Below are 26614 nucleotides of genomic sequence, written 5' to 3'. Positions count from 1 at the left end.
CAGTCCAGGCGGTTAGTGAGCCCATGCAAGCTGCTGCAGATGTCCCATCTCTTAGTGGGAAGAAGAGAATAGCCTCTGCGGCCCTCATGCAATATAATAAGCGTAAGAAGACAGTTGAGGAGGTACCTCAGGTGGAGGATATTGATCTTGGCTTTGAACCTGAATTGGCCCTGAAGAGTAGAAATTAGGTTATCCTAGTCTCCCCAGCAAAGAAGGCAAAGTTGGGACGTCCTCCTGGCGCAAGAATAACCCGAAACCCGTGGGTTTGAAACCTAAGAAGCTGATCTCTGAGGACCTAAAACCTCGGAGGAATAGGAGTTTTAAGGTAGTGGAACACCCTTCCTATGGGGAAGGCAGCTCGGGTCTGGCTGCAGCAACATCAACCCCTGCTGGTGGGGAGGTTCACATGTCTCCTGGCAAAGGTTCTGAGTCCGAGGAATGCACTCCCATGGGTGCCCTAGAGTAGGGTACGTTGATGGGAACATGAACAAATTGGGATGGTCTTTTGTCTTTGGTCGGAGACCATCCTAGTAGTGTCGAACTTGGTTTCTACAGCACTTGAGCTTCATCTCATGGATTCATTATGTTTGATTAGTCTAGGTTTGTCTTAGATTTTTCATTCATGACTCTTTCTGTCGTTGCCCGGAGTCCGGGTGAGTCATCTCTTGTAATGTTTCCTACTTTATTTCAATGGACTGACACCCCCGCGTTCAAAAATAGAGGAGAAGATATCAAAGGAGAAGAAATGTCGTTATGAATGAGAAGAATTTAGCCCATCAATCGCATAGTTTCATTCTCTAAACTTTAGTTAATATCGGATTATGACTACTTAAAGGATTATGGCTAGTGACAGAAGCACTAGTAAATATTTTTTTTTTTTTTAGGCTCTGCATCGGAGGTAGAACCAATAAAGATTTCTTTTTCGATTCATCCCCGGAGTTGAATACCTCATTCAAGAATTGACATCATAGTATTAAATCATAAACAAAAATTAAGATATTTATTAATAGTCATCAATAGATCGAAAAAATCTCAGAAAAAAAATGCACTTGGAAACCCAATTCAAAGTAAGACTGTACTATTAGTTGAAGATAGAGATAGTTTATGCAAGCAATCCCAGTGAAGCCTCCTCTGTATAGGACGGTCCTATAGAGCATAAATAAATCGAAACCTTAACTCGACTTGTTTCAATTTAGGTTTCAATAGTGTGTCACTTTACTTTGTCACCGGAGCATAAAATTGTCAATATACCCCGCGGTGATTCTGGACTATATAATAGGGGTGAGGCTATTGCCACCCTATAATTTTCTTTGTTCACCCTACTTTCTCATTACACCCTACATTTTAATTTCAATTATTAGATTTACTTATCCAACCAATTTCTCTTTCCAGGAATATCCTCCATCATATGACATGTCAAATTGAAAAAGAAATTTTGTTTAACTAAAATTTCTCATTTAACTTATATCAATTAAAAAGACGTCCTAAATTATATTAAAGTTTCCTAATAAAATCATAATTTGATTTACTTCCATTTTTTTTTATTTTTTTCCATTCAGTTTCAATGTTCGTTTATTTCAATCCATATTAAAAAAATTAGTAAGTGCTACTATGAGCAATGAAAAAATGATTTGATTTTTGTTTTCGTGTTTTAAATTTTTTACTTTCGGTGTTTATAAAGGTATTATAAAGATTTTGATGAAGTTAACACTAATGGTTTTATGAATTGAATAATGAATTAACGATGAGGACGCAACAAAAATATAAAAAAGAAAATTGTAATAAATTGAAATTTGGATGGAGAAGGTGAAGATTAATGTTATCAGAAGAGAAATTAAGTAGTTTTGTATTTAATTAGTTATGTATTTAGTTTTCCTTAAAGATTTAAATTTTAGAAAATTAGTGTACTTATTAGTTATTTTGCATTTGAGTAATATAGTCTTTCAATAATTTAAATATTTGTTGGGTGAACAAAGAAAATGATAGGGTGGCAATAGCCGCACCCTATAATAGTTACATTCTTTATCTAACAAAAGAAAAAATAATAGTTACATTCTTTATCTAACAAAAGAAAAAAAAATTGCGTTTATAAATTTATCCTGCCTCTCTCCGTCGGAGTTGGACTAGTGAGTCTATAACACTCTCTCCTACCCCGCCCAAAGTTGAGAGCACCTCTCAACGACACCATGTTATTATCCAGCTTCTGATATTCAACAAAAACCAGAGGAATTTTCCATTTCTGTGATAAACAATGCTTGCGAAGCTCCAGCTGGACTTCCCCGTTTTGGGTTCCACGAGGACCTCACCCAACACAGGACTCCCTCCACTGGAGAAACTCGAACTCATAACAAGAGATAGGAAGCAGAGAGTGCTTCACGGAGGAGGGTTCAAGAAGGGTTTTGGTGAAGTTTGTAGACCCAGACATAGTAATGGTGGCAGTGTTGTTGTTCATGAAGTTGAGTTGAAGAAGCGTGGTTTTGTGAAGAACCCAGATGAGGAAGAGGGATTAGAGAATCTGGGTGATGGTGGGTTTGTGGAAAGAAAGGATTTTGGGGTTGAATTGGGGTTGGGGGTTGGGAATGGTGTGGTGAAGAAAGTGCAGACCAAGTGTTCGACGAAATGGCTGAGTTACGGCGGGTGCATTCCGGCAATGTTGACGGCGTTGGAGGAAGTTGAGGACTTGGATGCGGCTCTGGGGCCGTGGGGAGAGACGCTTAGTAACAAGGAAAGGAGCATAATTTTGAAGGAGCAGAGGAGTTGGGAAAGGGCTTTGGGATTTTATGTGGTTTAAGAAGAAGAGGTGTCATGAGTTGCATGTGATTCACTATAATATAGTGCTTAGGATTCTTGGGAAGGCGAAGAAGTGGAGTCATCTAAGGAGTCTTTGGGATGAGATGAATGTGGAAAGAATGGCACCCATTAACTCAACTTATGGAACTTTGATTGATGTTTACAGTAAAGGTGGGTTCGAAAAGGAAGCGCTCATTTGGCTGCAGAGGATGACCAAGCAAGGAATGAAACCTGATGAGGTTACTATGGCCATTGTGCTGCAGTTGTATAAGAAAGCAGGGGAGTACCGAAAAGCTGAGGAGTTTTTTGAGAAATGGTCGGAGAGCTCCTTGCATTCTCATGGTTCTTTGAGCTTGCATACGTATAACACATTGATCGACACGCGTGGAAAAGCTGGCCAGCTTAAAGACGCGTCGGAAATGTTTGCATCGATGCTGAGGGAAGGGATTGCTCCAACTACAGTGACTTTCAATACAATGATTCACATTTGCGGTAATCATGGTCAGCTTGCAGAAGTTGCTTCACTTATGCAGAAGATGGAAGAGGTTCGATGCCCACCAGACACGAGAACATATAATATTCTGATTTCCCTCCATGCTAGGCATGATAATATAGACACAGCTACAAACTACTTTGCAAAGATGAAGGAGGCTTGCCTTGAGCCAGACCCTGTGAGTTATCGCACCCTTTTGTATGCATACTCTGTAAGGCACATGGTTAGCAAAGCTGAAGAGCTCATATCAGAGATGGATGAAAGGGGGCTTGAAATTGATGAGTTCACTCATTCGGCTCTGACTAGGATGTATATAGAAGCGGGGATGCTTGAGAAGTCTTGGGTTTGGTTCTTGAGATTTCATCTCTCAGGGAAAATGGGATCTGATTGCTATTCTGCCAACATTGATGCATATGGAGAGCGTGGGCATATTTTGGAAGCTGAGAAAGTTTTCAATTGCTGCCGAGAAGTGAAGAAGTTGAGTGTCCTTGAGTTCAACGTGATGATCAAATCGTATGTGGTTGGTAAACATTACAGTAGAGCTTGCCAGTTGTTTGGTAGCGCGGAGAGTCATAGTGTGATTCCAGACAGTTGTAGCTATAGTTCTCTGATACAAATTTTGGCTAGTGGTGATATGCCACATACTGCAATGCCTTATCTGAAGAAGATGCAGGAGTCAGGGTTGGTACGTGATTGCATCCCCTATTGTGCTGTGATTTCAAGCTTTGCAAAATTAGGTCAATTGGAAAGGGCAGAGGAAGTTTATAAACAGATGGTTCAATTCAATGTGCAGCCTGATGTAATTGTCTTTGGGGTGTTGATAAATGCTTTTGCTGAAGTTGGAAGAAAGATAACTTTTATTAATAAGAAAAATCAAATTGCGTTGTTTATATGGCAATTATATATCGCCTTTATATGTCCTCTGTGAAAATTAGGGTTTAAGCGAGGGGTATAGATAATGGCGTGGTGTAGGAGGCACTGTTTTGCAATGTTGGAAAGTTTTGCAACCAGAAAGGCAGCGGCCGCAGCGGCTACGTCAACAATAGCAAGCAACTGGAAGAATGAGACAAAGAAAATTAGCATGTTTTCAGAATTCAGAAGAAGAAATTCTTCTACTTTAGCAACACTTAAGGCAGAGGAGAAAAAGAAGAAAGAAATCATGGAAGAAGAAAGCAAGTATAAGTCACTAAACTTATGTTTGGAGGAGTACACTAACGACAATGCTCATGTTATTCAATCCATCAGATTAAGCCATCATGGCGGCAATGATCTGAAATTACAGAGACTTGCTTATAGATGTGGACCTAAAACTATTGTTCCCCTACAAATGAGTACTGGTGTCGTCGGCTCCAAAATTATTCTCTGGTGGTAAGGTTTTTCCTCCGGTACAACGTCCTCATATTTTTGAATATTCACTAAGCAAATAAGTTTGTGTGTTTGAGACAGATCCAAGCACATATCCAAACCCAAAATTGCATCCTTCCCAAGTTTTTAAGGTTGGTAGACCTGAACCTGTTTTAGTAGAGGTGGACGACAAACTTTATTGCTTCGGTGGTCTATGTGATTGTGAGTCATTCGAGGTATTTGAACCAATACAGGATGACTGGTTGCCTCTGGATGCGCCTCCTCGGAAGTATCCCAACGCTTCACTCATGCAATTGCAGGCACCAAAATCCTACTCTGGGGCAGAAATCAGACCGAAGTGTACATGTTTGACGCGACCCATCCGGAAAAACGATGGACATAATTGGACCTTTGTTTGGGAACTATATTCCCTCTATTGATGGTTATGATTAACTATTTATCAAGTTGAAGTTTCATCATGGTGATGGTGAGGGTTTCCTATGTTCTCATTAGTTTGGAACAACCTCATACAGTACTAGCCTTCCACATGTCTTATACATGTGATTCCTTGAAACCTATGGAACCTCTGCAGCTGCCAGAATGGCCCCCAAAATTTCATAGACCAAGTCGATGTCTGTTTTTTCACCTTGGAGGGCAAAAAGTCGGCCTTGTTTTATCCCGTGATACATTACGTGATTACTATTATGATCATTATGAATTCCCTTCTGATTATGATGACGATGATAATGAAGACAACGAAGATGATGATGAAGACCACAAAGACGATGGCCATAATAATGATAATCATGACGCCTCTGATAATGTTAATTATGATGGCCTTGAGGATAATGACAAGGTGAGAGTTCTTGTCATAATCTCTGAATACGAAATTGTTGAGCCATGGACATCAAATACAAGTTGCTTAGCACTCGCTGCCTTCAAGACTCTTCCAAGAATCTTGGAACGGTACTTCACACCTGATAGGTGCCTATGTGATGTAAACTTAACTATAAGTTTTGTTGATTAATATATTGTTTGTCTCAAAAAATTCTATCGCCTTTATGGTATAAAAAATAATAATAATTTTTTCGAAAATGGTCAATTAATTATCAACTATATATAATGTGTGGAATAGAGGTTACAGTAAGGTCATTATAAGCAAAATATTCTACGAGCCAATTAAGTCCATCAATCAGATAAAGAGACCGACCTCATTCACCATCTATGAAGTGAATGATGAGCTCAATTGTTACCCTGATTTCATATCATCAATTTCAGAAGCGTATAACTTCTCCATTAGTAGAACACAATCTAAAGCATAACCAGGCTCATAGACGATTCAGCGGTGAACGGTGTTAAGAACATATGAATAGCAAATTCCAATCCAATTTTGGCTACATCAATCTTAATGTAATCATTTCGAATAAAAATTATTGTTTCACCTAAATAAAAATTCTCAACAGAAGCTTAAGCATAAATCACTATCAAACTCTTCTTCTTTTTTTTTTTTTTTGAGGGAAATGGAAGACTAATTCATTGATGAAGCATCATTACAATCAGAGAAAATTAGAACCTCCACACTTGGAGGGATGTTGGTAAAGAAATCAATACTAAATTGACCAGCTTTGGCCTCCTGCGCCAAAGTATGCGCGACTAGATTAACCTGCCTATTACCAAAAACCACTTTAGCATCTAAAGCAGCATGCACCAAGTTTCGCAAGTCATCAATTAAGAACCCCAACTCCAATTGATCAAGGGAAGAGCTAGAGATAGCTTGAACCAAATCCATACAATCTGTTTCCACTATCACTAGTGTTAAATGCTGATCAATAGCCAACTGCACTCCTAGAAGCAAAGCCAACAACTCCGCATGGCGGGCAGAACTAGACACCATTACTGTGTGTCGAAAGCCCCCCAACACAACTCCTTCATGGTCCCTGAAAACACCTCCCAATCCTGTGATACCCGAATCCAAACAAAAGGCCGCATCAACGTTCAATTTAATAAAACCAATAGGAGGCTTTTTCCATTGCGTTAAAGTCCCTGATCTATGAACAGAAGGTGAGGGAGTGCGAGCAGCCTTGTAATCCTCCCACCAACCCAATGTTATTGGCACAATATCAGTAGCCAACTTGCACTCCTCATCCCAAATCCGGGAATTTCTGTTACGCCAAGTAGCCCAGATGGTCATCAATAAAGGAGCAAAAACTAAAGGGGCCTGTGAGTAAATGGATACCAACCAATCCGCAACACAATAGGCACCTGGAAGATTAGGAATAAGAGCTACCTGGAGCATACTAACTGCATGGGGACAATCTCGTAGGGCATGAATTGGGGACTCAACTTCTTCATCAAAAAACGGACATTAGGTATCAATATCAATACCTCTTTCACTAAGCCTGCTACGTGTAGGAAGAATATTAGAGGCCGCCTTCCAAGCACAAACCTTCACATTACCTGGCACGGGGGCATTCCATAATTGTTTCCAAAGAACTGCACTAGGGTTAGGATCAGAAGGCTCCTCTTCAAGAATCCTACACCTAGCAATATGATAAGCGGACTTCACTGTAAATCTGCCTTTTCTGTCAGCATCCCAAATCCATCTGTCTGCATGGTTCTGAGGGCTAAGTGGGAGTGCCTGTATCTTCTGAACAATATGTGTAGGGAATAAATGAGATAAAAGAGTAGTGTCCCACACACCTGGAGCAAGAAACAGATCCGCAACCACAGTAGCTCGATCGGACCTATACAAACTCAAGTCCTCCCCCATTAGCCAGGGATCTGCCCAGATATTAGTGGTGGTCCCATTATCAATATGTCTCCGGATACCTGCCCGTAGAATATCTCTACCTTGCACGATACTCCTCCAAGCATAAGAGGGTTGTGCCCCCAAAGTTGCTTCCCAAAAATTACAATGGGGAAAATACAAAGCTTTTAAAAGCTGGCCAATTAAAGAATCCGGGTTTTGGATTAACCTCCACCCTTGCTTTGCTAACATGGCAAGATTAAAAGCAAATAAATGTCGAAAACCCATACTTCCCATGCTCTTGGGTTTACATAAAGCATCCCAAGCACGCCAATGCATAGACCGCTTCTCCTCCATACTACCCCACCAAAACTGAGCACATAATTGGTGAAGTTCCTGAATAAGAGACTGAGGTAGCAGATAACAATTCATCGTATATAGAGGCATAGCCTGAGCTACTACCTTGATTAAGATCTCTCTACCAGCACTGCTTATTAATTTAGACCGCCATCCTGTCAGTTTCTTTGACAAGTTGTCTTTAATATAGGCAAATGTATCTGTCTTGGACCGGCCTACTAGAGTTGGGATAACTAGATATTTCTCATGCTTGTCTACCATCTGAACTCCCAGAATATTCGCCATATTTGCGCGCAAGTGGGGAAGCACACTCCTACTGAACACCACATTACTTTTCTGCAAATTAACTTGTTGCCCCGACGCTTTCTCATAAATATTAAGTAACTGATGAATAAGATAACAGTCCTGAGGACTAGCATAGGAATATAACATGCTATCATCAGGAAAGAGCAAGTGACTAATAACAGAAGCCCCATCACAAATGCATAACCCCTGCCATTGACCACTAGAAACAGCATGACAAATAAGAGCCGATAGACCTTCAGCACATAGCAGGAATAAGTAGGGTGAGATAGGGTCACCTTGCCTCAGACCTCGCTGCGGAGCAATGAAACCTCTGGCATTGCCATTAATGAGGAAGGAATAACGTACCGTGGACAGAAAAAACATAATCAGTTCCACCCATTGACTAGCAAAACCCATCTTGAGCATAAATTTCTGCAAAAAACTCCACTCCAGCCTATCATAGGCTTTGCTAATGTCCAACTTAAGAGCCAAAAAGCCCTCCTGACCCCACCTCAATTTATGCATGTAGTGAGCCACCTCTGAAGCCACAAGTGTATTATCAGAGATTAGGCGATCTGGTACAAAAGCACTCTGTTGAGAGGAAATAAGAGCTGGTAGAAAGCTCTTCAACCTATTAGCAACAACTTTGGAAGCAATCTTATAAATGACATTGCACAAAGCTATGGGTCTCAAGTGTGACATATTCACCTCTTCCTTAATTTTTGGAATCAAAACCACATGAGTAAAGTTCAAATCCGGGGGCATCTCCAAGTTAGTCAACATTGACATAACAGCATTACTCACTTCATGACCCACCAAGTCCCAATATTTCTGAAAAAAGAAAGTAGACATACCATCAGGCCCCGGAGCTTTGGAAGGGTGCATTTGAAAAAGAGCGTCTCGGATCTCCTCCATGCTATACGGAGCCAATAAGGTCTCGGATCTTCTTCTTTATTATTATTATTATTATTATTGGATAAAGTTCATAGACAAGATGACTTCAGTATGTATGTACCCTTGGTTTTTGTTCCACGGCAAACAATCATCATACTGGCCAATTTTGAAGTTAAGCCTACAAGGGCCATTGCCAAAAGATTTTATACACCACCAACACTCATGGCAGTAGTCTCTTCCATCAACATATACATCAAACCATTTAAATGAACCAATTCATTGAAAACTGCAATAGAAATCTGTTCGGCCTATCAAGGTAGGTTTGAAACTGAACTCATAGTATTGTTGGGGAGGAAGCACTTTGACGCCGAGCTCATCATCTGCGGATTTACAGTGAAAGGTGAGATTCATTCCTCCGCCCAAATCATTAGTGATTCCAACATATGTTTTAGCATCACATGTGGTTGTTAAGAATAGCAAAAGCAATATTAGCTTCACTGTTCTTCCAACGAACGAAGCCATGTTTGCTTTGGTCAAGCTAGGTTTTGTCTTAGTGAAACAACACCGTATTTCTTATATATACTAGCTAGCATAGTTCCACAGAAAATGATGAGATTCAAACATTAATCATGGATTAATTTCTGTAAAGGAAGGTGAACCTAGACGAGGTGTGAGTCTGATATATTCAGTTATGATTCATTACGATTCATGCATATCGGCATTTGCAATATAGGAAAGAAAAGAAATGAAAAGAAGAACGATTCTCAAAAAAAAAAAAAAAAGAAGAAGAAGAAGGAAAGGTAGACAGTCTGAGATAGACAGAAATCGAAGAGAAGCAACATAAATAGAGGAGAAGTTCATCTGCCATATCCAGTTCTTGTGTTGTACCATATAAAAGGGCTTTGAAGGACAAGAACAATAATTTATCCTAATTCATACAAAATTCCCTGAACCATAGAGTTGAAGCAGGAATAGCCAACAGATTTTTTTTGTAACCAAAACATTATTTTAATTCACCAAAAGAAAAGGAGAAAAAAAATCTATAAAGATGTAGAAGGGCAAGCTGGAGCCAAAGTGTTCCCACCAACCCTGATGAAAATGCACTGTTAAGTTTCACTACTTATTCCACTAAAAGGGAAATATGTAACAAAGACAGCAAAATGGTGAAGATACTTACAGTTCCATCCATAGAAGCAGAAACCAGCCGGGTGGTCATATCCATTGGCACATTGATAAATCTGTCACCTCTCCATCATGTTTACCAACAAATTGGACCCCATCAATAAGCTTTTCAACAGGAAACTTAATAGGATCCTCAGCAGAAGGACTTTACCCTTTGCAACTTTAGTAGTATCAATTTGTAGAACACGCTTCCCAACCTGAACAACCAAAACCTGCTGCAAGTATAGAAGCAAATGATAGATCAATCAACCACTACAAGATCAACAGACAAAAGATCATGGACATCAAAAGCATTAAGCTATAACTCTTTGATTGAAAATAGCATTAACAGAATCATTTACTTGTTTATGACAGTGCCAACAAACTCGTGGATGAACAGCTTCCCCCTAACCAACTATTTGAATGGCCATAACAATCTTTCCTGTGATTTCGTATCGTCTTCGTCTGGACCTTCAGAAATTTTCCAGACAAAAAGCCATCCTTCTACACTCACACCCGAATATTCCCCTGCTTCAATCCATAGCATACATATGACTTATTCACCGCAATCTGGCAGCCCAACACCAGCTGAGGATCCGAATCATACTTGGTTATGGGGGTAACTTCTAGCTGCGGCTGAAACTCCCCGAGCAACCAAACACCCACATCGTAAACCACGCTATCCCCAATCAAATGCCTGCCTTTCGGTAGCTTATTGCTCAGGCATTTGAATCGTCATACCACTCTCACAGTATCAATTCCATCCTTAGAAACAATGAAAACCAATTCCATTTCCTCAAGAAGGTCAGCACACACCTGCCGCATCACCTTGAAGCAAGATTCTTAGCCAAAGCCAGGCTAGAACTTCTGATACCAAAAAATTGTTGTATATGAGTTTGGCAAATTATTGTCAATACTTGTTTACGAAATTTCTAGTTGTAATCTATAGAGGAAAATTTAATGTGCTTGTGGCATGCACACATACAAGGAAGATTTTTCTTAAAGTGATGCATTTCATATTCCATGTGCGTAATCCATGGACCATGTGGACAATGCAACACCATGCCTTTTTACCATGAGATGTTTCGATAAAATTGTTGTAGAAAGTGATTTTCATTGCCTTTGTTTATACAACTATACAGCTTATATAGCAGCAGATATGCTGCAGTTACATAGAGAGAATAAAGTGCATTTACAACAAATATAAAACAGATCCTAAACTGATTCTATCACAGTAATTACACAGCAAAGCAGAAACGGTAGCCTAGGTTATGGCTTGATTGTAGCCAATGATTTATGCTCTCTAACATCCCCCCTCAAACTTGACGGTCCTGGACGGACAAGTTTGTAAGAAGAGCATGACGGTGCTTGTGAAGTGGTTTGGTAAGAAGAGCGGCCGGCTGATCAATGGATGGTATAAAGCAAACACGATGACTACCAAGAGCCACCTTCTCACAAACATAGTGATAATCAAGTTCAATATGAACTTGACGGAATGCGATAGACATTTTGTAGAGAGAAATTAGAAGAACCTAACGACAAGGGGAAGTTACCAGTGTGGGAAACGGGCATTGAGTCCCCATTACCCATATATACACTATGAGGCCCTCCATAAGATTGGGGATTGTTGACAGGCATGGCTGTCATGTGGTGGGTTGCACCGGTGTCCGGGTACCAATTTGGATCAGCAGCATAGTGGACCCCAGCAAAATAGGGAGCAGTACTTGAGCTGGATGACCTTTGTGGGCATGGAGAAGAAGTGGAAGCCCAGGTAGGAGAAGAGACCAGGTGATGCTGCATCGCATAGAGAGGCCAAATCTAATCTGGTCTGGTCAGGAAAAGCCAAACAATTGCAGGGAGGACTGCAAAATGATGTCCGCGAGGCCTGGGACAGAAGTAATGCAGGCAATCTGAAGGCGGTCTGGATTGAGAAGGTCGCTGGTCTTGGCTGCAAACTGATTGCTGTTGCTGAGAGAGGTAGGAATATTGGAAAAGGAAGGAGGAGGATTGCTGCTAGGAAAAAGGAAAAAGAAGAGATGCAGGAGGACAAGATTGAAGAACAATACGTGAGAAGAAGATTACACACAGGTAAGGATCCTAGACCTAGGCTGATACCATGTAGAAAGTGATTTCCATTGCTTTTGTTTATACAACTATACAGCTTATATAGCAGCAGATATGCTGCTGTTACATAGAGAGAATAAAGTGCATTTACAACAAATATAAAACAGACCCTAAACTGATGCTATCACAGTAATTACACAGCAAAGCAGAAACGATAGCCTAGGTTATGGCTTGATTGTAGCCAATGATTTATGCTCTCTAACAATTGTAAACAATAACATATGGGCGCTTGAGCCCAGAATTACTAGGAAAAGAGCATAGGCAAGAGTACAACTAGGGGAGAATAGCATATACCTTTGCTTCTAGTTTATTTGCGGTCATCTCAAATTGAGCTAGATCAGCAATTACCATGTAGCCAACTTGGCCAGAGTTTGTAACCTCTCCAAGTGCAAAATCTATAGTCCCCACTGCAAATGGAAAAAACAAACAAATTGCATGATATCAATCACCTAGCAACATAGTAACAAGTAAAGGAAATGAACCAGAATACAAATGTTACTAATGGATCATATCAACCAAGTTCAATGAATACCATAATTTGCATGTCCTAGCTAGCAGATTACCACCAATATTCTCCTACAACAATGGAATCAACTGAGGACAACAATAAACAATTTTGATACCATCATTTCACGTAGTCAATCTCAGGCTCCTACCAGATCCAAAGCATCATGCTACTACTAGCCATTATATTATGCTAACTATTATATTATAGAAAATTGGAGGAGTTTGCAGACAGTACACAGGTAAGTTTTAGTTACTGACAGCCATGTTTGTAGATGATAGGCTCAAAATAGGGCAGAGTTCAATTGTAGATGATGTACATGGTTACAAAGTTTGAAATTCTAATGTAGTAACAAACAACATAGATCTGCGCTAAAAGGAAAAGATGAATATATGAACTTACAGATTGATGAGGAGCAAATAGCAGATGAAGACAACCTCAAAACAGGCTCATACCCAAACCTGAAAAATGTTGAAATATTATTAGTTGTGGCACACTATGAAGCTTCAAGTAGAATAAATAGCAGGTGGGATTTCAAACCTCTCTGTCTCGACTAAACTCTGAAGTGGATGGTTCAGAGTTCAGAGTTATGAAGTGGATGGCAGTGTTGGCAGCACAGACAGAGACAGCCACTGGTCTTGATCACCTTTAACTGGGCCACGAGGTTTTGTTGGTTCTGAAGAGTTCAGAGAAAGCCTTAACAAGTCAGTTGGTTCCTCTGCTTGGTGTTGAAGCTGTGGAGTAGTAGTTGAGTGATGGGCGCCGTGCAGGTCAGGGAACATGGGGACCATCGATGCTTACCCCCCGGCGGCAAGGCATTGTCGTTTCAGAGAATTCATTGGTGTTGGTTCCGTAGAGAGAGAAAGCCGAAACAACTCAGCCGGTGATGGTTCTTCCGCGGTGCGGCGTCGTTTCGGAGTTTCAGAAGACAAAGACAGCCATGACGCCGGAGTTGGCTCTTGAATTGACAGCGACAATTTGTCAATGTCAAGAATCTCTCCTCCAGTAATTCACAACCTCTTATTTTTGGTTTAACGTTTGGTGGAAGCTCCGGAATTTCTCGGAGTCTCTTGCAACCCTCCAAGTCAAGCTCCCGCAACTTGACAAATTTGGTGAGGCAAGCAGGAAGACTAACAAAATTGTTTCTAGACAGATTAAGCCGCTCTAATGTTTCCCAGCAATCAAGAGTCATCAGGAAATCACAATCTGATAATAAACTGCATCCTTTGGTACTAAACGCCTGTAGCTTGGGAAGTGATAGTGAGCAACCATCGACATTCAAAATTTTGGTATTTGTTGGAAATCTGACAAGTTTTGAGCATTCACCCAGATCAAGGAACTCTAAATTTTGCAACCCATAAATGCTGCACGGTAGAGTTGTGAGATTTTTGCAATCAATAAGATTCAAATATTCAAGCCCAATGAGATTTTCAATTGACTCATCCAATTCTCTTATGTCACTGCCTTCAAGAGAGAGATGTCTCAAGGAATCCATCTTTACTAGAATTTTTGGAAATGTAGCCAGTTTTAAGCATCCACTGGCATAAAGAGCCTCTAGATTGTGCAACTCATAAATATTATACGGCAGGGTTTTAAGATTTTGACTGTCCCATAGGCACAAATATTTCAGCCCAATAAGCCTTGTAATGGACGGATGCAATTCTTTAAAGCAAGTGCCTTTTAGCATCAAACTTTTCAAGGAAACCATCTCTTCCCCGACTTCTGAAAATTCTTCAACCTTGCAATCGCTAATAGAAATTGTTTCTAAAGATTTCAAGTTAATTTTTCTTGGAAACTTAATAAGGTTAGAGCAACAGTCAACATTCAAGGTAACAAGGTTATGAAGGAATCGAATTGAATCAGGAACCTCAACTAAACGGGTACATTTATATAGTTCCAACTTTTTCAAGTTAGGGATTCCACAGAAGTCTGGGAGTTTCTTTAGGGATACACAACCATTTAAATTCAACCCTATCAAGTTAGGGATTCGACTCAAGTCTGGGAGTTCCTTTAGGGATACACAGCCACTTAAATCCAACTTTTTCAAGTTAGGGATTCCACTCAAGTCTGGGAGTTTCTTTAGGGATTCACAGCCATCTAAATTCAACTTTTTCAAGTTAGGGATTCCACTCAAGTCTGGGAGTTTCTTTAGGGATCTACAATGACTTAAATTCATACATGTTAGCCTTGAAAAATTCTGTATGGCAAAAGAAAAAGGAAAAGATCAACCAAGTGGATGCACTAATTTACAACACAGTTATCTATTACTTATTTTTAATTAGAGAAGTCTTGAAATAAAATGAATTATTAGATTATAGTACCTTACGTCCCTCCCATAGTCGTCTGATTTCGTGACTCCAAGAAATATCAAGATTTACAAGTTTGTTTGCATGAAAATCGGATGGAAAACATTGCAACGGACATGCTTGCCAATCGAGCCACCCCAACTGGTTGGAGAGATAATCAATATCTCCAGAAAAGAATATTCTTCTCATAGAAATATATCTAAGATTCTTCATCTCTGAAAAGCTTTTAGCATTCAAAGATATTGTAGATGATTGCCAGGGGACCTGAATGCCTATAACTTTATTTGTACCCTACAGTAAAAGAAAGCAAGCTTATTAACCTAGCAACATTTATGATTACAATTTCTATTCAGACCAAAAAACAAAAAAACACAGCGATTTCTATTGGAAGCACAAGTACTGTTTTAATACAGTTTTCTTCAAGGTCTCAATAAGAAATTATATTCAATATAAAATGCTTTCTGAATTGAAAAACACAACATCATTAATATACTTACTGTATTATTTGTTAGAACGTAGTCTACATCTTCTTCACTCCACACTCTGCTGCGTTTCCCGGGTTCATCAGGTGACTCCTGATACACTATGTCTCTACCCATTTCTTCTATCAAGTCATGCATCCAAATCTGATCATCTTTGTCAATTCTTATCAAGGCTTTTTCTTGCAGTTGTGCAATACCAATCACCATTGTTTTGTGGTCGTAGCAAGCTTCTAGTATTGGTTTCACATTGGCTGCACGCTTATCTTTAAAGAAGCAAGCAATATCAAGAAATAGTTCTTTTAAATCTTGTCCTAGAGCATCATAACTTAGTTTGAGAACTTTCTGTATATCTGCCTGAGGACCTCCTTTACAACTACCTATTGTAGCTTCCCACTCCTCTGTGCTTCTACGAAATAGATGGGAGCCTAAGACTATCAAAGCTAATGGAAGGCCTTGGGCATAGTGTATAACATGTTGTGCAAGTTCTAGATAATGGCTTGGAGGTTCATTTCTTTTGAATGCATGCAAACTAAACAACTCGAAAGCATGACGATCATCTAACATCTTGACCTCATATACTTCATTAACTTCATGAGCAATTAGCCAACGTTTGTCTCTTGTTGTTATGAGAATCCTACTGCCCGGGCCAAAACAATCAGGGGATGGAACTAAGTTCTTTAATTGGCTAGAATGACTCACGTCATCAAGGATTAAGAGAACTTTTTTATCTTGCATTCTTTCCTTTATAAAACTGACTCCCTGATCAACACTGCTCACCTTCAAATTTGAGTCCCTTAAAACATCATGCAAAAGCTCTCTTGCAGTTGGGCTAGGCCATTTGAATTAGATCTAACATCCGCCAAGAAACAACTAGTTTCAAACTTATGGCAAATTGAATTAAACATAGCTTTCGCAACTGTGGTTTTTCCTATTCCACCAGTCCCCCATATGCCCACCATGCGAAAAATATTTTCCTCAGCTTTTAAAAGACTGTCGACATCTTGTATACAAGACTCTAATCCAATTGGATATCCAATTGGATAAATTCAGTCTCGTACCTAAGAATTTAAAAGCATATATAGGAAATCAAATAAAGTAGAAGATTATTGGCGTCTTCATAAATCTAACTAATCAACTAGGTAGTGGGGTAGGGTTAAAAACATACCGACCCTCCTCGAAAGTCCATCCAGACAAATCTGCTGCTTCCTCAAGAGCCATCCTCCATTTGCCGATGCTATCCTTGTATTCGCATTGATCAATTTTAGCAAATGCGTCACCGAAAGCACCTGTTTGCTGTCGTACATCTGAGGGAGCCACCTTGTAGAAAACAGCTCTAAACTTCTGGCCTTTAGATTTTCTGCAGTCAAGTATCTTGACCAGTTCATCTAAGCACCACCTTGAGGAAGCATAATTTTGAGAGAAGACGACGATAGAAACTCTGGACTCCTCAATTGCTCTGAGGAGCTCTTGTGATATGTCTTCTCCTCTGCTAAGCTTATCATCTCTGAAGGTTTTAATTCCCCTCAGCCACAAAGCGTTGTGCAAATGATCTGTAAAATCATAGCGCGTATCCTTGCCTCGGAAACTCAGGAAAACCTCGTATGTGTAATGATTTTGGTGATCAGTAGAAGAAAGTGGGAGAGAAGAAGATGAAGAACTGGCGGCTGCTTCGTTGGTCAGAGAAGCCATATTCTGCTTGCTTTGCTCCATCTGTTGAATGTTGCCTTCCTGGAGTGCTCTTGTTTTGTAGATCTGAGATCTGAATTCTCAAGAAGATAGTTTCTTGGTGCCTGCTGCAGTGTGAATGTGACGTTGAAAATGGACTAAATCAGAACCTCTATGATTTTTTAAATGTTTTCCTTTCTTTGCAGCAGCTTCTTTTTTATTCTTCCTCGGAAACTCAGCTTCTTTTTCTTCTTTGCGATGCCTTCGAAGTTCTCAATTATGTCGTATATTCTCATTGGCATTTGTTTTGTTTAATTATCAAGTATCAGTTGCTTGGTTAATATCTCAAGTAGTCTTACCGTACACAATATCCATGGTATCAAATTCCTGCCACAAGCATTACAGTGAAAAACCGGTTAGGATTTGATTGAAGCAGACAAGAACCAGGAATTATACATGTAGAATTGAGATACTGGATATTAATTTGTTGCTGTTTAAGTTTAGGGTATTCAATCCTACCAGCTAATTTTTAATTTTCAGAGGAAGAATCAGTTCTTATGAGTTATGACCCTATTCAGCAACCACCTCTGTTAATCACTTCACCAGAAAAGAAATGCAGCTGGCCCTTTTGAAGTGCATTTAGAATTCAAAACTGCTGTCATCTATGGAACTGTTTCTGAGGATCAAAATCCTACAGTAGAAAGGAATCAAAGGATTGCTTAATCCAAGGAAATATGGTGCAAATATGATATGTGTCGATAAATTGGCACCCGAGTGCGTAGGAAAATATTGTAGGCACAAAGTGCACAACTAAGGTGAACAGCAGACACTTTTGCTTCTAGCTAGCTTATTCAGAGTTGGGAAAAATCTGCACCCATTCCCAGTGGCACCTCTTTCCTCCCTGCAATAGCCTGCAATATGGCAAGTAGTAAAGTAAAACAAAAACAAACAAAAAAACCAGAAAGCAAGATCAATAACAACAGGATACAAGATGTGTGGAAAACCACTTCCTTATCTGATCATCAATTTTCTTAGAAAATGGTGGGACCAATTCACTGTCGGCAATGACAATGGATACGGCATACCTGATCTCATCATCATATATGTAGCCAACCTCCGACTATCAGATCCTCTGCGTTTGTTGAATAACTCAAAAACCAAAACCAAAACCAAATGGCCAAATGCACACTGAATGGGAAACAGAAAGCCAGCCAACATTGCTCAAGGAGGCCAAAGTTCATTGCTGATTTCTACTCCTTGACGAAAATTAGCATCATCCGACTCTTGTTCTAGAAAGAAAGTTTTAATCACCTAACTAAACATTGATTTGGCGAATACTGTATACAGAGGTTTGGAACATATTCTAGAAAGAAAGAAAAATTAAAGACAAAGATAGAGACAACCATTTTGTTCCTTAACAATTTAGGGATTAATGTCATGCTCTTCTCTTTTTCCTTATATCAAGTGTTAGGGGATTAATATCAATGTCGATACCTTATGTGTAGCCACTACCTAACCTGTCTCATAATAGTGCATACATTTAACTAACAAGCTATACATATTTAGGACTGTCACTGTATTTATCAATTTCACATAACCTATGTAGTTCTTATCGAGTAGAGACAGAGCCATATGTTCAATTATGAAGTTACACTTGCTAGGCTTAAACTTTTTCTTCATCCAATGCTCTTCAAAATATACCAGAGTTAATTGTACATGATAAACATGGTAATGGGAGTAACAAGGTTGCACTAATGTAGTAAAAATCAAGATAGAATTCCCAATGCAGACATGGATGAAACAACAGTCGGGATTCAATTGAAGCAGACATGGTTGGGACTTCTGGACGGATTTGGATGCAACATTTAGATGTTCAATATAAATATGATGATGGTGTAGTTGCTAGAGCTGAGATACTCGAAACCTCAGTTTATAAATCTTTAAATTGAGGGTACTCCAATCCTTCCAAGTTCCAACTACTTTCTAAATTTACAGAGGAAGAATAAGTTTGCTAAAGAATGAGCCATTTTTCAATGTTCTGTTCATTTTACTAAGCAGGTTTCAGAAACATGTAGAATAATGATTGAATAATCATAGATGCGTTCTGTTAGGGCATCTCCAACCCTTTAGTCAAAAGCCAAAGTCATTTGGAAAATTTGACACCCCTAATGTCATTACTATTCATTCATATTTTGCATCTCCAACCTCCTTTAGTTAAAAGTCATAGCCATTTCATAATTTTAATTATTTTAGATAATTATTTAACTACAATATGAATTTATATATCATACATAATAATCTTATATAATATATCGTCGTTTAAAATTTTTTTAGAAATTTTTATTTTATTTTTTCAAGTTTTTCTCGTTTAAAACTACATTACTCTATTATTAGCCGTTGAATTTAATTCATCGCATTTTTCTGACTGTCAGATTAGAAATTAAGTAATTATATATTTATTTTTTAATTTTTGATATCAATTAATCTTGGCCTTCCATTTTGAATCGAATTCATGAGGAATGAATCAGAGCCGCTCATTTTGAATAGTGGAAGGTGGGGCCCAGCTTTTTTTCCCTAAGCCATTTTGGCTTTCTACCTTCATTCCTTAGTCATTTTGACTTAGGCCTCATTTGGTTCGCGGAAAGTAAGCATTAGGAAAGGAAAGTTGTTCCTTTCCTGTGCTTGGGATGCAAAAGGAAAAGAAATACTTTCCTGAAGCAAAGGAAAATAGGGGGGAAAATGGTTCCTTCCATACTCCAAATGAATCACTTTCCCCCCTTCTTTCTTTGCATTTATTACTCCCAACATATTATTTTATTCCATTAATTACGTACTTTTTAACAACTTTCCGGATAACTTTCCTTACATTACCAAACATCGGAATGGAAAGTTCTTCGGAAAGTTCATTTCTCTTCCCATAGGAAAGACAAAGGAAATACTTTTCTTTCCGAGAACCAAACGAGGCCTTAAGGTATGGCTCAAAAGCCATTTTGACACCCTTTTGATTTGGGTTGGAGATGGTGAAAAAAAAAAACTCTTAGTCATTTTGGCTTTTGACTCCATTGTTGGAGATGCCCTTATACTGCAACATAACGACACAAAACCAGCACCATCTAAGTTAAAAATTTAAATTAAAAACTTGGAAAAGGATAAGGAAAAGATTGTTCAGTTATTTATTAGAAGATGATTACATTTACATACCTACATATTGTAAACTTGTACTCATCCTGCAGCAGCCTCTAAAGAGCCTCATGCCACTTGCCTATGACAGTAGAGATAATCAGTGCTCAATGCAACATCTGAACAATAGCCTCACCACTAATCAAAGAATTGTACATGAACAACACACCCTTTGTTTTTCTCTACTCTGTTTTACGAATTAGAAGGGAGTAACATTTGAAGTGGAAATGAGAGAAAGATGGTTTCTTTATCATGAATTACATTTCAACTATGAATGTCATCTATCGACTCTGTAATTCCAGTGAGTGCAGTTGAGCTTGACAGATATCAAGGCAACGCTAATTGGCTTCATTTTCTATAATTAAATACTTAAAGGAATATACAGCAGCAACACATCTGTTGTTATAAAACATTGTGAAGCAAAAAAGATACAAATGTATAAATCTGATCACAATGTAGCAGTAGATGTCCAGCTTTGATTTAAGACTATCCAATCAAGCAAATGGCTAGGGACGTAGGAGAGTTTTACGGTGCTAGGGTTTCTTCACTCTGCTAGGATTTCTGCCTAGGGCTTCTCTCGCATCTTCATCTCTTGGCATCCTTCTCTCTCCCACCATGGTTGATCACGTTACCGCTCGTCTGGCAACAGCATTGGCGATCTCTGAAGATGGTCAGACGTCCTTTGGCCCGCTGGTGCTGCTGCAGTGTCTTCCCATCACTTTGCGGTGGGGAGACTTCTCTCCATCATGGCCAAGGGTCGGGCTGATCCCAAGGCTTTCTTGGGGACCATAACCTCCCTATGGGGTCTTGGGAATCGTCTCTATGCACGTGTGGTCAAGGATCGTTTTGTGTTTCAGTTTTTAAATCTAGAGGATCATCTGAGGACAGCTGAGGGAGGGCCGTGGTTGGCAAGTGGGCGCTGTCTATGGCTGAGTTCGATGGTTTGAAAGATCTGGCGCAAGTGCCGATCTCTTCCTTCCCAGTTTGGTTTGAGATTATGGGTTTACCACCGGCCCTGGTTACTGAGGGCACTGTGGCGCTCATTGAAGCTACCTTAGGGGAGATAGTGCATCTGGACAAGACTGGAATTTGCAAGGGGACGGCGGCACGGGTTCGTATCCGCCACCTTCTGTCTTCTCCAGTGAAACAGGTTTTCCCTCCATCCACCTTTGATTTCACCTCTGGGGCATTTGCTACAGTAAAGTTCAAATATGAGAGACTGGTTGGTTTCTGTCGGGTCTGTGGTATGATGGAACACCAGCAGTCGGGTTGTGCTGGCCCTCCGGAAGAGCTGTAGGTCTCTGTCGACGCAAACCCTAAACCTATTTTGGTTGGATCTGCTACTTCGAGTCTTGCGGAGGTCTTGGCTCAATCCACAACACCTAAACTCTTCACTTCCATGGCAAAGCTGACCCCAGGTTCACTCCGGGGCTTCTCGGCTTCAGCTGTAGCGGCCCAACTGGCCAAAATCCCATCTCCAGTCCAGGCGGTTAGTGAGCCCATGCAAGCTGCTATAGATGTCCCATCTCTTAGTGGGAAGAAGAGAACGGCCTATGCGGCCCTGATGCAATATGCTAAGTGTAAGAAGACAGTTGAGGAGGTACCTCAGGTGGAGGGTATTGATCTTGGCTTTTAACCTGAATTGGCCCTGAAGGAATGGGGTTATCCTAGTCTCCCCGGCAAAGAAGGCAAAGTTGGGTCGTCCTCTTGGGCGCATGAGTAACTAGAAACCCGTGGGTTTGAAACCTAAGAAGCTGATCTCTGAGGACCCAAAACCTCGGAGGAAGAGGAGTTTTAAGGTAGTGGAACACCCTTCCTATGGGGAGGTAGCTTGGGTCTGGTTGCAGCAACATCAGCCCCTGCTAGTGGGGAGGTTCACATGTCTTCTTGCAAAGGTTCTGAGTCCGAGGAATGCACTCCCATGGGTGCCCTAGAGTAGGGTACGTTGATGGGAACATGAATAAATTGGGATGGTCTTTTGTCTTTGGTCAGAGACCATCCTAGTAGTGTCGAACTTGGTTTCTATAGCACTTGAGATTCATCTCATGGATTCATTATGTTTGTCTTAGATTTTTCATTCATGACTCTTTCTGTCGTTGCCCAGAGTTCAGGTGAGTCATCTCTTGTAATATTTCCTACTTTATTTAGATTTTTCATTCATGACTCTTTCTGTCGTTGCCCGGAGTCCAGGTGAGTCATCTCTTGTAATATTTCCTACTTTATTCATGGACTGACCCCCCCCCACCCGCATTCAAAAATAGAGGAGAAGATATCGAAGGGGAAAAAATGTCGCTATGAATGAGAAGAATTTAGCCCATCAATCACATAGTTTGATTCTCTAAACTTTAGTTAAGATCGGATTATGACTACTTAAAGGATTATGGTTAGTGACAGAAGCACTAGTAAATTTTTTTTTTTTTTAAGCTTTGCATCGGAGTTAGAACCAATACAGATTTTTTTTTCGATTCGTCCCTGGAGTTGAATACCTCATTCAAAAATTGACATCATAGTATTAAATCATAAACAAAAATTAAGATATTTATTAATGGTCATCAATAGATCGAAGAAATCTCAGAAAAAAATGCACTTCGAAACCCAATTCAAAGTAAGATTGTACTATTAGTTGAAAATATAGAAATAATTTTTGTAAGCAATCCCAGTGAAGCCTTCCTCTATATAGGACGGTGCTATAGAGCATAAATAAATTGAAACCTTTACTCGACTAGTTTCAATTTAGGTTTCGGTAGTGTCACTTTACGTGTTATTGGAGCATAAAATTGTCACTATACTCCGCGGTGATTCTGGTCTATATAACAGTTACATTCTTTATCTAACAAAAAAAACTTGGAATTTAAAAATTTCTCTGCCTCTCTCCGTCGGAGTTGGACTAGTGAGAGCACTCTCAACGAGACCATGTTATTATCCAGCTTCTGATACACGATGCTTACGAAGCTCCAGAAAAATCAAAGGAATTTCCATTTCTGTGATAAACGATGCTTACGAAGCTCCAGATGGACTTCCCCATTTTGGGTTCCACAAGGACCTCACCCAACACAGGACTCCCTCCACTGGAGAAACTCGAACTCATAACCAGAGATAGGAAGCAGAGAGTGGTTCACGGAGGAGGGTTCAAGAAGGGTTTTGGTGAAGTTTGTAGACCCAAGCACAGTAATGGTGGCAGTGTTGTTGTTCATGAAGTTGGGTTGAAGAAGCGTGGTTTTGGGAAGAACCCAGATGAGGAAAAGGGATTAGAGAATCTGGGTGATGGTGGGTTTGTGGAAAGAAAGGATTTTGGGGTTGAAATGGGGTGGGGGGGTGGGAATGGTGTGGTGAAGAAAGTGCAGACCAAGTGTTCGACGAAATGGCTGAGTTACGGTGGGTGCATTCCGGCAATGTTGACGGCGTTGGAGGAAGTTGAGGACTTGGATGAGGCTCTGAAGCCGTGGGGAGAAACGCTTAGTAACAAGGAAAGGAGCATAATTTTGAAGGAGCAGAGGAGTTGGGAAAGGTCTTTGGAGATTTTCAAGTGGTTTAAGAAGAAGGGATGTTATGAGTTGCATGTGATTCACTATAATATAGTGCTTAGGATTCTTGGGAAGGCGAAGAAGTGGAGTCATCTAAGGAGTCTTTGGGATGAGATGAATGTGGAAAGAATAGCACCCATTAACTCAACTTATGGGACTCTGATTGATGTTTACAGTAAAGGTGGGTTCGAAAAGGAAGCGCTTATTTGGCTGCAGAGGATGACCAAGCAAGGAATGAAACCTGATGAGGTTACTATGGCCATTGTGTTGCAGTTGTATAAGAAAGCAGGGGAGTACCGAAAAGCTGAGGAGTTTTTCGAGAAATGGTCAGAGAGCTCGTTGCATTGTCATGGCTCTTTGAGCTCACATACGTATAACACATTGATCGACACGCATGGAAAGGCTGGCCAGCTTAAAGAAGCATCGGAAATATTTGCATCGATGCTGAGGGAAGGGATTGCTCCAACTACAGTGACTTTCAATACAATGATTCACATTTGCGGTAATCATGGTCAGCTTGCTGAAGTTGCTTCGCTTATGCAGAAGATGGAAGAGGTTCGATGCCCACCAGACACGAGAACATATAATATTCTGATTTCCCTCCATGCTAGGCATGATAATATAGACACAGCTACAAACTACTTTGCAAAGATGAAGGAGGCTTGCCTTGAGCCAGACCCTGTGAGTTATCGCACCCTTTTGTATGCATACTCTGTACGGCACATGGTTAGCAAAGCTGAAGAGCTCATATCAGAAATGGATGAAAGGGGGCTTGAGATTGATGAGTTCACTCATTCGGCTCTGACTAGGATGTATATAGAAGCGGGGATGCTTGAGAAGTCTTGGGTTTGGTTCTTGAGATTTCATCTCTCAGGGAAAATGGGATCTGATTGCAATTCTGCCAACATTGATGCATATGGAGAGCGTGGGCATATTTTGGAAGCTGAGAAAGTTTTCAATTGCTGCCGAGAAGTGAAGAAGTTGAGTGTCCTTGAGTTCAACGTGATGATCAAAGCATATGGGGTTGGTAAACATTACAGTAGGGCTTGCCAGTTGTTTGATAGCATGGAGAATCATGGTGTAATTCCGGACAGGTGTAGCTATAGTTCTCTGATACAAATTTTGGCTAGTGGTGATATGCCACATACTGCAATGCCTTATCTGAAGAAGATGCAGGAGTCAGGGTTGGTACGTGATTGCATCCCCTATTGTGCTGTGATATCAAGCTTTGCAAAATTAGGTCAATTGGAAAGGGCAGAGGACGTTTATAAACAGATGGTTGGATTCAATGTGCAGCCTGATGTAATTGTCTTTGGGGTGTTGATAAATGCTTTTGCTGAAGTTGGAAGCGTTAAAAAAGCTCTCGGTTATGCTGATGCAATGAAAAGGGCAGGTTTCCCTGGGAACACAGTTGTTTACAATACCTTGATCAAGCTCTATACAAAAGTTGGCCTTTTGAAAGAAGCAGAAGAAACATACAAACTTCTTCAGTCATCAGAGGATGGTCCTGCTATATATGCCTCAAATTGTATGATTGATCTTTATAGCGAGCGATGTATGGTTAAACCAGCAGAAGAACTCTTTGACAGCTTGAAGAGAAAGGGGGATGCAAATGAGTTTACATTTGCAATGATGTTGTGCATGTATAAGAGAATTGGGAGGTTTGAGGATGCCCTTCAGATTGCAAAGCAGATGAGAGAGCTGCGACTTTTAACTGATCTGCTGAGTTATAATAATGTTATTGGGTTGTATGCGACATATGGAAGATTCAAAGAGGTGGTGGAAACTTTCAAGGAAATGACAAAAGCTGCCATTCAAGCTGATGAATGCACATTCAAATCACTGGGACTTGTTTTGGTGAAATCTGGACTTTCAAAGCAGGCTGTGGGAAAACTGGAAGTATCAGTTAAGAGGGATGCTCGGAGTGGTTTGCAAGCTTGGATGTCAGCCCTCTCTGCTGTTGTCAGAGTGAATGAAAGTAGTTATATGTAGATACCATCTCTGCAACCACCCTTTATGATTATCAACAATCACATCTTGTGCTGCAGCTTCTTGCAGATTAATGAAACTCGATCAAGGAACTGGGCTTTCGAATTGTGTATACATGGTTGCATTCAACATAACCTTGTTGCGGAAAAGTGCGTGATCACAAATTTTGACAGAAACAAGACATAGATGACCTGTTGTTCAATAGGTGAACTTGCACTGTGTATAGAGCTGATCGGCAGAGCAACTTTTGTAAGGCCAAAGCCTGAGAGGTCTATTGGAACATGTCACCCTATCAAATAGAATAGTTTGTAAGTTGCTTGTATGGCCGATTGTGGCTCTTTCACGGATCGAGATGCATGGTAAGATGCTCTTCGATTCATCTGAATTTTGTAAAATGAAGAGAGAATTGAAGTTCTCAAGTTTTGTTGTATGTTACTATGTTTCAATTTGTAATCTCGTTCTTGAATACTAGAGAAAGCAAGGCTGTACGTTGACATGTTAGTTACTCAACTTCTCATACGCATTTCCTCATGGAATCTCTATTTCGGTATATCATTAGGAATTTGTTCACTTGAGCTTTGATATTTACCATAACTGCAAACCAAAACACAGTATTAAATGTAGCTCGAGTTCCACTGTAAAACGATATTTGGAAATTAAATCACTTCATTTCATGATCTTGATTTTGGCCTGCTCATTTTAGTTGAAAAATACCAGTGTGCTAGCAGAAGTTGATTCAGAAGCAGCAAAATGGAAAGAAGAAGAAGAT

General features: G+C 40.0%; 1 protein-coding gene, 2 long non-coding RNA genes and 2 pseudogenes across 4 annotated transcripts; 2 read left to right on the top strand and 3 right to left on the bottom strand.

Moving 5' to 3' along the window:
* Positions 1–2140: 2140 nt before the first annotated feature.
* On the top strand, positions 2141–4494 carry LOC112198651 (annotated as a pseudogene).
* Positions 4495–10534: 6040 nt separating this feature from the next.
* LOC112196435 lies at positions 10535–13620 on the bottom strand. Of its 2 annotated transcripts, XR_005809059.1 has the most exons (4): positions 13240–13620; positions 13102–13160; positions 12489–12601; positions 10535–10937 (listed from the first exon to the last, which is right to left on the bottom strand). It is a non-coding gene; the product is annotated as an uncharacterized LOC112196435 (long non-coding RNA). The 2 variants fall into 2 exon arrangements; XR_002935198.2 differs by lacking the exons at positions 13102–13160; positions 13240–13620 and adding an exon at positions 12727–12885.
* A 311-nt stretch (positions 13621–13931) lies between these two features.
* LOC112198650 lies at positions 13932–17310 on the bottom strand (annotated as a pseudogene).
* A 577-nt stretch (positions 17311–17887) lies between these two features.
* On the bottom strand, positions 17888–20437 carry LOC112196441. The gene is made up of 2 exons (XR_002935206.2): positions 20354–20437; positions 17888–18053 (listed from the first exon to the last, which is right to left on the bottom strand). It is a non-coding gene; the product is annotated as an uncharacterized LOC112196441 (long non-coding RNA).
* Positions 20438–23092: 2655 nt separating this feature from the next.
* On the top strand, positions 23093–26385 carry LOC112196254 (pentatricopeptide repeat-containing protein At3g23020). Its single transcript, XM_024336574.2, has one exon. It carries the CDS (start codon positions 23326–23328, stop codon positions 25846–25848), a length of 2523 nt encoding a protein of 840 aa, XP_024192342.1. The 5' UTR covers positions 23093–23325; the 3' UTR covers positions 25849–26385.
* Positions 26386–26614: the final 229 nt, after the last annotated feature.

This window comes from Rosa chinensis, chromosome 4, assembly GCF_002994745.2.
Source record: "Rosa chinensis cultivar Old Blush chromosome 4, RchiOBHm-V2, whole genome shotgun sequence".
NCBI classification, from domain to species: Eukaryota; Viridiplantae; Streptophyta; class Magnoliopsida; order Rosales; family Rosaceae; genus Rosa; species Rosa chinensis.
The sequence above is the reverse complement of the archived record's forward strand: the minus strand, read 5'-3'. Positions and strand labels throughout refer to the sequence as shown.

Excerpts from the sequence above, each read along its gene's own strand:
- LOC112196254 (XM_024336574.2), top strand. The coding sequence starts at position 23,326 with ATGCTTACGAAGCTCCAGATGGACTTCCCCATTTTGGGTTCCACAAGG.